Genomic DNA, 13,200 nt, shown 5'->3' with positions numbered 1-13,200 from the left:
GTGACTCCAAATTACCTTAGGGACAGTATGTCCATGTTTAATGCAGTCTGTGTGCTATATGTGACCACTTAACTATAATTGTTTAATCATCATTTTTACATATCAAAATGACCAAGTCAGCATGAATGATTGAAAAAAAACATAGGTTATCATCTAAACAGTAATCTACTGATGCCCCCCAAGTAGCTCCCTAACATGCAGGATGAGAAATCATTAAAAATAATGTATGAAATTAGGACATAAAAATTTAAAAATGTATTGTACATAGCTTTAATGTTACATCATTGATGTATGATAGCATTTAAGTTTTTATTGCTTAATATTGTCTTAGCATGTTTAAATGAGATGGATAAATGGCAGTAATACAACTTGTTTTTAAATGTTTCAATAGAAAGATATTTAAGTAATTTCAACCTTTTGAACATCCAACATAACGCAAAGTCAAAGTGCAAAAAGTGAGTATCTCTTTATTAAGGATAATACAGTAAGGATCAATTCATTTCAACAGGCCTACAACTCCTTCAATTCAGCAAATTTACATACAATGTGTGTATGTAGATATCAGAAGCTTTATAGTAATCTATTATGAAGCAAGGCCTTGAAACCAAAGTTAACTTGTTCTAATATATTAAATGTTTTGTTTTATACATTTTGAATGGACCATGCAGTAATGCGACCCCTAGATCAGACTGTCTCTGAATAAGCTCCTGTTAAATTTAGCGAAGAAAGTCTCTTACTGCTGCCTGGCCTCAACTGCTGTAAAAGAATTACAGCGTCAGATTATATTTTCCACCACAGAGATGGAAATCATCTGTTGTTGTAATGCACAAATACAGAGAAAACTACAGTAAGGATTAAAAGTGCGATTTGTCACCATCGACAACCAAAATATACTTTTGGTCAAATTAAAATTCACATGTTTATAGTCTATTAAATGAACAAAAATGAAATATCCAGGTAATGAAAAGGTTTATATCATGTAAGTCCTGAAGTTATTTTCTCATATTTGCAAAAATCTGTTAAATGATCGAAATGTGATACAAAACGGATTAACTTGGAGAATGTCACACAACAAAATGCTAAATTAGCATTCCATATCATTACAACTTTAAATGCATTAGATTTCAGTAAAATAGAAATGTATCACTAATGAAAATTAGGGTCATTACATTTTCACATTTTATGAAATACTACAGCATGAATTTAGTCCTACATGCTCTTAAAGTAAAAGTGCTGCCTGTGATTTATGTGATCTGGAAATAAAACTATTTTGTAGTTTTAAATTCTACTTAAATTCTTTGTTAATTTCCAGCTGTCTACCTCAATAAATCAGTTATCTTTCATCGCAGGCATGACAAAGCAGAGCAAAGCAAAGACAAGACTTTTGGAAATGTAAACTACAGTACTTCTACAGCAATCATTTTAAAATAACCTTGACAAAATGACTGTAAATTAAAAAAATATAGAGAGGATGACAAATAGTGGTGATTTCCATAAGTGAATGAGACACCACAGCAAGCCAAGTCATTAAAATCATATAAAACTATTTAGTCCTGTACACCCAAAAGACTGTCAGTCACTGTCAGGTTCTGAACTGGACCAGAACATCAGTTTATACAGGTTCACATAACAGGGCTCATAAGGCATGTCATGTGGGATATAAACATGCAGGGTTATATTGTACAGATCACAGAACCGCTATACGGGTGCAAAATAAATTTGGTTTTACAGTTTGACCAAAAACTGGGTGTCTTGAATTTGTTGGCTGTAGGTTTGTAGATCACAGACAGACTTGAGAGTGGTATCGATCTCCTCATCCAACTCTCCCCAAGAAGCAAATAAGTGTATTTTCCCAAAACGTCAAACTATTCATTCAAATTTTACGACAATGAATATTTGAGTCACATTTATCAACCCTCTCTGAATACAAGTTCGCCTACTTTGTCTCAGCCTCTGTCCCATTGATATTAACATGAAAGGCAGGTCTTTTTCTTCCACGTTGGTTAAATTAACCCAACATTTACTGTAAGACTTGTGCTTTTGGTTATTCTGTGTGTTAAATGAATAAATTATAATTTATTATAACATATTACAAATACTGAATTTTCACTTCAGACAATGTATCACACACAGTTCCCATAAAGCAACACATCTACGATACTTTTATAGGACTTAAAAGAGACAAGGTTTGATTTTCTGAAGCAGTCACTAAGAACATAAGGAGTAGGAAACCCTGCTAGTTTCTTCTGCATTGTTAGATATTTAAGGAAAGAAAATCTCCTCCTCAGTGAAGGTGACATTTAGTGATGCAACATGTAAAGTCTACTTGGTATGGGTCGATTTCCCTTGTCATGTACAGTAGTTTGCTCAGTGTGCTGTGTGTTAAGGCCTGTGTGGGTGGCCCGCCTCATCAGCCAAGTTAAGGATGTAGCCAGCTATGTCGTCCTCTGTGGGAAAATCAGACATTACCCATGATTCATTGGCAGCAGTTACTTGTAGACGACATATCGGACAGTTTCGGCTCTGCCCACTCCTGCGGAAAACAGAAGACAGCGTGTAATAATGGTTAGTGTTTGTACAAATCATGGCTGACATGATATCTGTGATAACGTCAAATGATTTACAAAGCAAAAGAAGAATGACTGAAATCAAGCTTGATCCATTATCTTACCATTTATCAATGCACTTCTGACAAAAGCTGTGTGCGCAGGGCAGAATAAGGTCGGCCTTTCCGTCCATGCAGATACAACACTCCTCCTCATCAGTCAGCTGCTTCACTCTGCACGGGCACACAAACAGAACAGAGATAACTAATCATCTTATTCTGGAATGCAATGACTGGAGCTGGATGAATCTTGAAGGCTTGCATTAAAAGGATTTGCCTGAGAAAAATATCCTTCAGTGTTGTAAAAAAAAAGCATGAAAATGATCCCCTCAGCCTCCCCCAGTTCCTCCTGTGGATGAGAATTCATCCAGGGGATAAACTGCAAATTCGTTTCAGCAGCCTGCGGGACATTTAAGAACCCCTTTTCTAATACAGACACCTGTGGTGAGTAGGACAACAACTCCTGATGGAAATGCGGTGACCATTAATCACAGGGTTGGCGGTTCGATCCCCTGCTCCTTCTGTCCACATGTCAACGTGTCCTTGGGCAAGACACTGAACAACTAATCGCTCACAATATCAGGCCAGTCGTCACCTTATAAAGGCAGTGTTTCACGCAAAGACTTCACTAGTAAATAACTTTGTATTACGTTTCAAGTCTTGGACACGGACCAGGTAAATCAACAGTGAACACACAGAGTGCAGATGTTGGTTTTGGTTGTTTTATTGGCTATGTCATTAACAAGCTGGTAAACGGCACACCTGCTGCCTCGAAAAGGGATCGTGGGTGGAAAAATCTGGAAAAAGCTGGCACACCTCTGGTCTCTTACCTCTGGCAGGCATGTGATTGGGCAAAAAAGCAGGAAAATATACTGAGACCCCCCCCCCCCCCGATAAAACTGCAGGCGGCTCTATTATAACATGGATGGTAAAGCAGGACTCATGACAATAACTTATTTGGTGGATGTGTTGCAGTGGGAATCAAAGACAAGTGTCTAATCCACTGTTCCATCGCAACTTCTCTATAATAATTATTATTTTGTATTAATTTTTTACCAAACTTCAACAGCTAGATGTGCAACATGAAACAATTGAGTTTATAATTAAATATATAACTACTAACTTTCAAATTAGTTCAGTAGAAGGTAATAAATTATTTTTAATGAATAAGAGACAGCAGCAAAGGTCGTTGCCTGTGGTGACGTGGTGACCTAACTGCTAAAGAAAGTTATATTATTCAGGAAACTCTGATCAAACAGCAGATCAGTCTCTGTTTATTGATAAACTGTAGGAGAAAGTTTGGCATTTTGACTCTGGCAGCGGGCAGGCGTGTGCGTGAAAGGAGAACGACCGCAACAGTTTCACGGGATCGCGCCAGTTACACAGAAGCCGTTGCCATGGTTACCTCGCAGAGCGCTTGTTTGCCTGTCTGTTGATGAGGAGCGCAGAAAAAAACCCGCGGATCAAAGACGTCTGAAACTGCCTTTGGCTATATAAATCCTGTCACAACAATTCCCAATAAATTAATTTATAACTCATGAAGGACAACTTAAAAAGCAACTATTCATACAGAAAAGTGTCAACAAAGTCAAAGTAAACATTAGACATAGCCTATAACAAGCAATAATCAAAACATACCCAATTTATATTTACCCAATTTCTTTGCATCTTAGACTGCAACACAGTAATGGCAATAACGTTACTTACAGCTGTCGAAAATACCTCTCTCTCCCTGTTCTCCTGTCTTCTTTTAGCATTTTGGCTAACAGCTGACTTGAACAACATATGGTCCGGTGTCCCTGAGCTGCAGCGTGGTCGCGCATTCACGTCAGGGATGGTGCGTTCAGTAGCAGCGTTACTTTGATTAGTAACTGTAATATTATTACTGTTTTGGAAATAGTAATCCGTTACAGTTCTCTTTACTGGGAAAAGTAATATTGCAGTATTACTGCCCAACAAGTTACCAGTGATGATCGACTGTGATACACACTGCGCAGGTGTGTATTAATCCGCAAAAATCACATCCCTGCTCTGGTCTTTTACTGCAAACACAGTAAAGTGTGGGTTGAAGAGAAGTCCGAGACAGGTGAAAAGCAGGTGGCAGGGGTTATAATCACGATGACAGTTCAACACTGTTATGTCTGTTGTCTATTGACCCAACCCTAAGCTAGATGCTAACTTCGTCTGTCTAACGTCTCTCGTTTGGTGCTGAGCAGGTAGTGTACAGTCAGTTTATAACAGCTTCTTCTGTGAAACAAAACAAAAAAGCTAAAATAATCGAGAAAAAAGGCAACAAAGCTTTGATAATTATCTTTTAGTTTTTATTATCACAGTTTTTCACTGTGACCCATTACCTTACATTACACATGGTCATTTAGTCATTAGTCCAGCTCAATCTGGAATTATTATGTCATGGCTAAACAGACCGGTCAAGACATTTTTACTTTTAGGACACCTACAGTAGTACTGTGAACCCCAACACCAGGAGAGTAAAAAAGTAATGTAATACAAAATGCATTCAACACATAAGGCCTCAAAGATGCACACAAAGGGTCTTTTGCTCAGAACATTGGATGTAAGTGAAACTTTCCAAAGGAAGCTCTGAGGTAAATACTGTATTAGTCACATGGTCTTTGACTGTTTGAGGGGCCGCTTCATGTGCACCTACCTGCCCATCCACATGCTGGCCTGACAGGAGTCTGTGGAGGGGAGCTGGGCAGACGGGCCCTCGGTGGCGCCCTCTGCAGACAGAACCTCAGCCGCCTGGCTGGTGACGTCATGGTACAGCTGGATGAACTGATACAGGTTCATGATGCGTGATGCTTCCACCATACCATTCTCCTTGTTGATCTGCGAGGAGGCAAAGGCGATCACATGAATCATACAACACACTGGTATAGTATACTGTATGTATGTACATGCATGCAGTCACAATCCTACACTATCCTGAAATATTTTTGGTTTAACCAATGTGGGCTTGTTTTTTTAATTCCAGCTGCTGAATCTTTAAATTTAATATCTATGTCTAAAGATTCTTGTGGGACCACTGTCTCACAAAGCATCTGAAATAGCATTTCATCATCATGGGAAAGTGATTCATGTTTAGAAAAACGTGTAGTATTAATTAGGAGCAGATCAAAGCTCTTGGTTCAGTTCATCTACCAGCTTTGGTTCTGCTTCATGCAGTTTCAGTTTGGTTATACCTGGCATGTGAATTATCAAGTGATGCACAAACGCAGTAGTGTGTTCCCATTCAAATTAAATTGCAGAATGACTCAACTATTAGTATTACTGCCTGCAATAATTTCATATCACCCTTGTCCTTTATGAAGACAAATACTGACTCACAACTCCCACGCACAGAGAGAACTTATTAGGTAGGTATGCTTATCTTTTGATACAAGATACCTTAAGATACTTTTTGGCATGAGCTGGAACCTTTCAGATAATAGAAAATAGACGAGATAGCCCATGCTATCAGACAGGTCAGAGCCTGTCTCTACGTGCTGATAAAACGTTGGTCCCTGTTAATGATGGGGCTGCTGTTGTGAATGAATAAGTGGTGAAGAGAAAGACAGAATAGTTACACAGATATAAGAGGGACAGATAAATTAAGAACAGGCACCAGTAAAATAGTTAAGGTACAAGGTAGTTTATTTGTCATTATACAGCACAAGGATGCATAACAAAATGAAATTTTTAGTTCCTTCGTGCTACACACACACAACATTTAATTAAGTGTACACCTATATTAAAATATGTTAACACTCACAAATGAGTTCATCAGAGATGGAGACCATAAATAAACTGCTGTAGGTGTCCTTATGGGGATGCAGCTAACATTTCATACCTGATGGCAGCAGGTGACCTGCTTCTAGATATGAGCTGTCATCTGAATGAGGTTTAATTATCACACATATACCCAATAATATCCACGGCCACACTCTCTCCGTGATATAATCACTTTAACACAAAATTAAAGGTGTGAGCAGATGCTCTTGTTGGCATGTGATGTGTGTGCAAAAGGTTCTTTGGTCTCACCTTGGTACAGAGGATCCTGACAGCCACCTTCCACAAGGCTGTGGCATCAGATCCTGGCTGCACCTCAAACAGCAGGTGCTTCTGCTGTCCAGTAGCTAGCTTGGCCGTTCTGAGAGAGATCCAGCAGAAGAGAGGGTAAGTTAAACTCACTAAACCCTTCTGCATCAGTTTTTTTACTGCGGTTACAGAATATGAACACAGCTACACCTACAAACACACACTGCTTTTCTCTCTCTCGGCAGATGGCTGCCCACCATGAGTCATGGTTCTGCTCAAGGTTTCTACCTCCTAAAAAATGAGTTTTCCTTGCTTGTGTCGCCAAGAGCTTGCTAATGGGGGTAATTGTTGGGTGTCTGTTAGAATTATTACAAAGAGTATGGTCTAGACCTGCTCTGTGAAAAGTACAATGAGATAACGAAAACTTCTGTTATGAATTGGCACTAAATTCTTTCTTGAAGAATCAAGAATATCATTATCACAGAAATACCCTAATATCTCTATTACTGTAGGGCCATATCGCCCATCCGTAAGAGCTATATTATGTATGAACAGAGTGTCACTTACACTTCGTTAAGTTCAGCCACTCTTGCCAGAAACTCCTCGTAGGTTAGATAGCCGCTGTCACGTACCAGTCCAGCGTGTTTCACCAGCTTCTCAGGCAGACGGGTCATCACCGCCTGACCTGAGAGCTGCTGGCCCATCCTGGCAGCAGCAGAATTACAAAACAGCACTGGCAGAAGGTTGCACCTCATGCAGTTCTGCAAAGCGTGGTGTGAAATAAACAGTTAAAAGTCATTTTTTTGGATTATATGTAATAGTTTATTTCTTTCTCTTGACAATCTAGCCTTTACTCAATCATGATTATATCTGAATCACTGAAATATCTGAAATGTGGGCTGGTTGAAAGGCTAGGAACAATCTAGATCATAGTATCTTAAACCTGACTGCTCTCTCGTCAGAAGCTGTGGTTTAGTCTAAACACAGTTGCTGTGTCACTCTCATTCAAGTGTGGACCAAATTTCATATGTATCACATTTGCTTTAATTGACTTTTAAAACCCTGACAGAAGGTGGTAAACTGGTAAACAAATGTTATAAACCAAAACCAATAATGTACCATTTGAAGATGGAAATGAATAAATTGAATTTACATTACATTACACAGACCAATTATGTTGCTTAGTAACTTTAAAATACACTACATGACCACTGATTGTTGAACATGTCCCATGGCCGTGGGTATTAACATGCAACTATCATAGCCTGTAAGGCCTTTTCTTGAGATTTTTAAACCTGGGTGGCTGCAGGGATTTGCTCCCATTCAGTCACAAAAACATTAGTGAAGTTGGTCACTGGTGGCCTGGCTTGCAGTAAGTTCTTGGATATCCCAAAGGCGGTTGGAGTTCAAATCAGGTCTTTGTGCAGGCCACATTAAACTGGAAAAACCACAGGGTGCTCAGGGGCCATGCCAAAACGAAAAGTACACACATATTTATGGACATAAAGTTTGATTCAGTTAATCTCAAGTGAAAGACCAGCTGTTAGAAACACACCATGTCACATCATCTGAACACAATAATACTTCCTATAGCAGCTTCCAACTGAGCCTATACACAGTTTCTACAGCGACGAAGTTTCAGATCGCAGTAGAATGAAAAAAACACCCATGATTAAGTGGCGAATCATCGATGGAAACTCAGATAAGCAACCAAATGCATAACGTACTCGCAGGAACTGCGTCTCAACTGTATTAGCTAAATTAGCATTATGTAATAAGCTAACCGCGCGGTCGTTGAACATTTTACCCTCACTGTGGTGAATGACAGCAATAATGGTGTTTTGAAACACTTCAGCGGCTCGTTTTCAACACCATCATTTTAGTTACAGTTAATCCACCAATGAACCTCAACCCAAACACTAACTTACGTGCTAACGGCACTTCTCAACGGCAGCTCGCTAACGCGGAGCAGCATTACTTTGCACTTAACTAAACATTCAACATGCCAAACCGTCTCTAACGATAAGACAGATAAACATGACCCTCTATCGTGATATGGGACCAAGAAGCTTATTTTCATACCAAACACTCAACATCAGAGTCAGGAGTTGGCGTCCAAACTTCATCACTAGCTTCACCGTTGGGTTCCGTTTGTGTTGACACAACAAGGGCGCCGTTCGATGACGTCGCAGTGTGTCGCACACTTTTACTTGAACGTTTACTTCATGGATACGTTAATTCACAACTTAGTTACTGTCATGATTTAATATTGTTTTTAAGCTCTTTCATTGTTATTACTGTATTTTATTTCCTGGTATTCTGACATGTACTCTTGTTTATGGTGTCTGATTGTTGTAGGCTGCATTCATTTGGTTAACAGAGAGAGTCAACTCAGCTGTTTTTCTAAATATAGCTTTACAGCACTCACAGAGGAAAACGGGGGGGAAAAGGTAACACACACAAGAAAAAAACATAGCCTGATAATCAAGTGGAAAAAATCTCCCCCATTTGCATGTTGGCACATCCGCTGGTACCGCACCTTCCCCATAGTATAATACTAATATATTTACAGGTCTGCCTAGAGATAGATTATAGAGAATTGGTCATTTGAACTCTTTCACAAATAAGACTAACATTAGCCCTAAGATTAGGGCTAATGTTAGTGTATTCATTATAATTTCAGATAATAGTATCCGCCCACTTCAAGCACTGCTGATAATAGTAATAATTATAATGGTAAAGGAATATGGTCACACAGATCCAATAATCACAACAGAGACCTAAAGTGTGCACACAGGACTACAAATACCTGGGAGTCCACATTGACAATAAACTGGACTGGGCCAAGAACACTGAAGCCCTCTACAGGAAGGGCCAGAGCAGTCTCTGGAGGAGGAGGTCCTTCAACATCTGCTGGACAATGCTGAGGATGTTTTATGATTCTGTGGTGGCCAGTGCTATCCTGTTTGCTGTTGCATGTTGGGGCAGCAAGTTGAGGGTAGCGAACGCTAACAGACTCAATAAACTGATCCGCAAGGCCAGTGACATTGTGGGAGTGGAGCTGGACTCTCTGAGAGGAGGATGCTGTCTACGCTACATGTCATAGACAATGTCTCCCAACTACTCCATGATGTGCAGCTCAAACACAGGAGCACTTTCAGCGCAGAACTCATCCCCTCAAAATGTGCCACGGAGCGCCACAGGAAGTCATTACTGACTGTGGCCATCAAACTCTTTAACTCCTCCCACGAATTGTCTAACACACGGACACTTAGTTATTTAACTGCACATTGTAGTGCCAAACTTCACATTCTGTGCAATATTTTCTGTTTTAATATTCAGTGTGCAATATTCTTTTCTGCGATTCTGCTTCTATTTATTATCTATTTATTCATTTATTTATTCTGTCAATAATGTAAATATTGTACATATCCATACCCCTTTATATTTCTTCTTTATAGTTATACTTTTTATATTTATATATTTCTTTACCTACCTACTTCTATTATAATTTCTATTGCTTTATGTTTATGTCTGTGTGCAACTGTGACACAAGAATTTCCTCCCAGGGGATAATAAAGTATTTCTGACTCTGACTGACTCTGACTTTAGGTGAAAACTGAGCTGGTTAAGTTAGGCACAGTTAAAGGTTAGTGAGTAAAAGTTGACTCTTGAAAGTCTCAATAGTGAGGGAGAATCAGAAGGTGGTGGGAGGAAGAAAATTCCATTGTTTGGGGGCAGCAATAAAGAAGGCCCTGACCTTTCACCGTAGCACTTAGTCCTGGATCTCATGACAGTCTTTTGCCAGATGATCTCAGTTCTCTCACAGTGTGATGGAGACAGTAAGAGTGTAATGTAAGAGTGGTTGAAACCATTTAACACTTTGTGGGCAAAGGGTTTTAAAATCAATCCTATAGCTAACAGGTAGCCAGTATATGAAGGCAAGGATGGGAGTAATGTTCTCCCTCTGTTTAAACCTTGTTAAAACCCTTGCTGCTGCATTCTGGAGATGGAAAAATATTACAAGTTGCAGTCACTGAGGTATGAGGATATTTAGGTATGGATGACTTACTCCAGGTCAGAAGAACAGTGAATTGATCTGAGTTTGAAGATGATGCAGAGCTGCATGAATCTTTATTTTACTACCTAAATAATTTGTTTGTCAAATTTCAGCACCAAATCAAGATTTTTTTGCATGTGATTTAAGAGAGGGGACCAATGGGACAAGATGGGAGAGATAATGTTGAATCCAAAATACTGAATTAACAAGATTCAAAGTAAACAATGAATCAGTGTTTTTTCATTGAATCAGAACTTTTTTTCATTTAATTTATATTTTCCAATACTAAACTTTCTACAACATGATTGTAGAAATAGATCTGTTTGTAATGAAGATATGATTGGATGAATATGACTTATATATAATCAAATTGTATCTTTACATTAAACCTTTCAGCACAATACAGACTTCAAGTTTATCTGAGCTTATGATCAAAATGTTCAGGAACTCAGTCCTTAACCAGTGACTGATCTATTAATAGAATCAAGACACCAAACGATAGTTTCATTTTGCCTGTTAGTGAACAAGGTCTCTGCTCTGTTGCTAAAGCTTAATCTCTGAGATAAAACTGCCATACACATAAGAATAAGAACACAAATCAATGTGTTTTTTAAATATAGTTTTGTAATAGTTCTTATGGTCTTCCTGCCATGATATTCTCTGACTAGAGAGTCTATAGTTCATTCTTTTTTTTTAAACTGCCCGGGGAAGATTGATGGGAGATCGATTCAGATTACATATGGCTGCAGGAGGTTGAGAAGGCAGCAGGTGGTAAAAAAACAACAAGCGGAGGTAGAGAATATAATAGGTAGAGAAATAGGCTGAGAAAAATTGGATTGGAAGGCAGGGGAGCAGAACAGGCCACCTAGGGACAGATATAAAGAGGATACTAATAAGATTCAGGAGGAAGACATCAGAAAGTAAGAAAGAAAGAAACAGAAATGTGTGTGGACTGTGACAGAAGATTGCCGCTGAAAATAAAGCTTTGGATGTTGATGTGATGACTAGAAAAAAGAAAAGCACCAGATTAACTTCTTTAACTCAATGAAGTCTCATTGTAACACAGTTAGAGAAGTTGGGTGAACTTCTCTGGCAGAAAATCTTTTTCACCCAAAAACTAATTTTGGATTTGGCTGTTTATCTGCACCCAGGCCATCTGTTTTATAGGCAACATCTGAACAAAGTTCTAGCACAAATGACACCTTTAACTCTCTGAGACCAGAGGAGAAGACGAACACAGTCTTCCCAGATTCATATTCTTCATATACTGTATGTTTGCACTTTGTTTTTATAGTATTATCATTTTACTATTGTTAGTTCTGCATGCACATCTGTTGCATATGTCTGTTCATCCTGGAAGAAGACTATATTCTCATTTTCCCCCTGTATTTTTCATTTAAGGTTTAGTTATGGGGAGTTTTTCTTTCCCTAATCAAGGCTCTAAGATAGAGGATGTTGTGTAAACCCTTTAAGGGAAAGGCCAAAATCATGGGCTTTGTAAATTAAATTGGCTTGACTCAAAGGGTGTGACCCACACAGAGCAGAATGGCTTCTCAAGTAAATATCACATGTTTGCTCTTCTGAGTTTAGAGAGAAGAAAGAGTTTAGACTGCAAGTGAAGAGAAGTGATGTGAATATCAGTGTTAATTTAATTTAAGTTAAGCAAAGTTAAGTACGATTTACTAATCATCTAAGCTTTAGTTGAAATTAAATATAAACCCTGTTATAAATTAATAGGTAAAATCATATTATTACATAAACTGCAATACATTATGTCAATAATGTAATTGATTATGTTATGTAACAAAATTGACTTAAGGTGTGAGAGTTACAATATTCACCTTATTTTCACAATGGCACAATGGTCACTGTCAGCAAATGTTAGCAGGTATTTTAATAATGTAATTTTTTGCTGACAATTTCTGAGTATTTGTTACACTTTCAAAGAACAGAGAGGTTTTATTTAAGCAAGTCAATGTTGCCAATGTTTGAATTAACCAGCAGATGGCAGCAAAGTGCACCAAACAGAATTATCTGATTATAATACATTCAGATGAGAGCCCATACTAATTCTGTTTATTAAAAAAACTCAGCAGATGTGGCCTAGTGCATACAAAGGAGAGCTTTCTGCAATATGTTATTAAAATGGATGACAAATAATGTGACGCTGTTAATGAAGTGAACAATATGCAGAACCTTTGTCATTATTATAAAAGAAAATCAGCTGTTTGATGACGTGCAAAGCTGCATTTTAGGAATATAAAGATGAAGCTATTTCCAATTCAGGTTAAATGACCTCTACTCTTTAAGGAATCAAGTAAGTATTTCCAAGTAATTGCCAGTTGATTTGTAGAAGAAGGCAAGTGCACCTTACACAGATGGCAGATTAATTTTACTTGATTAAAAAGAAATGCATGACTCATATTAAGAAATATTAAAGGTCTTGATTTTTTTTTAGCATGTTCTCACACTTTCTGACAGCTCTAACTCGGTCACT

The 13,200-nt window shown here is 38.3% G+C and overlaps 1 protein-coding gene across 1 annotated transcript; it reads right to left on the bottom strand.

The window, feature by feature from the left end:
* Positions 1-441: 441 nt before the first annotated feature.
* On the bottom strand, positions 442-8,823 carry LOC119918647 (RING finger protein 141). Its single transcript, XM_038739385.1, has 6 exons — positions 8,726-8,823; positions 7,211-7,404; positions 6,647-6,755; positions 5,274-5,455; positions 2,672-2,779; positions 442-2,533 (listed from the first exon to the last, which is right to left on the bottom strand). Exons 2-6 carry the CDS (start codon positions 7,396-7,398, stop codon positions 2,383-2,385), a joined length of 738 nt encoding a protein of 245 aa, XP_038595313.1. The 5' UTR covers positions 7,399-7,404; positions 8,726-8,823; the 3' UTR covers positions 442-2,382.
* Between the last annotated feature and the right edge of the window lie 4,377 nt (positions 8,824-13,200).

This window comes from Micropterus salmoides, unplaced genomic scaffold, assembly GCF_014851395.1.
Source record: "Micropterus salmoides isolate LMB-PRFRI ecotype aquatic unplaced genomic scaffold, ASM1485139v1 Ms_hic_scaffold_2327, whole genome shotgun sequence".
In the NCBI taxonomy this organism is placed as follows: Eukaryota; Metazoa; Chordata; class Actinopteri; order Centrarchiformes; family Centrarchidae; genus Micropterus; species Micropterus salmoides.
Note: the sequence above shows the minus strand (reverse complement) of the source record. Positions and strands in the feature narration are given on the sequence as shown.

Excerpts from the sequence above, each read along its gene's own strand:
- LOC119918647 (XM_038739385.1), bottom strand. The coding sequence starts at position 7,398 with ATGAGGTGCAACCTTCTGCCAGTGCTGTTTTGTAATTCTGCTGCTGCC. Across the intron at positions 6,756-7,210 it reads GTGGCTGAACTTAACGAAGT|AACGGCCAAGCTAGCTACTG; the intron begins GTAAGTGACACT and ends GATCTCTCTCAG. Across the intron at positions 2,534-2,671 it reads CAGAAGTGCATTGATAAATG|GAGTGGGCAGAGCCGAAACT; the intron begins GTAAGATAATGG and ends TGTTTTCCGCAG.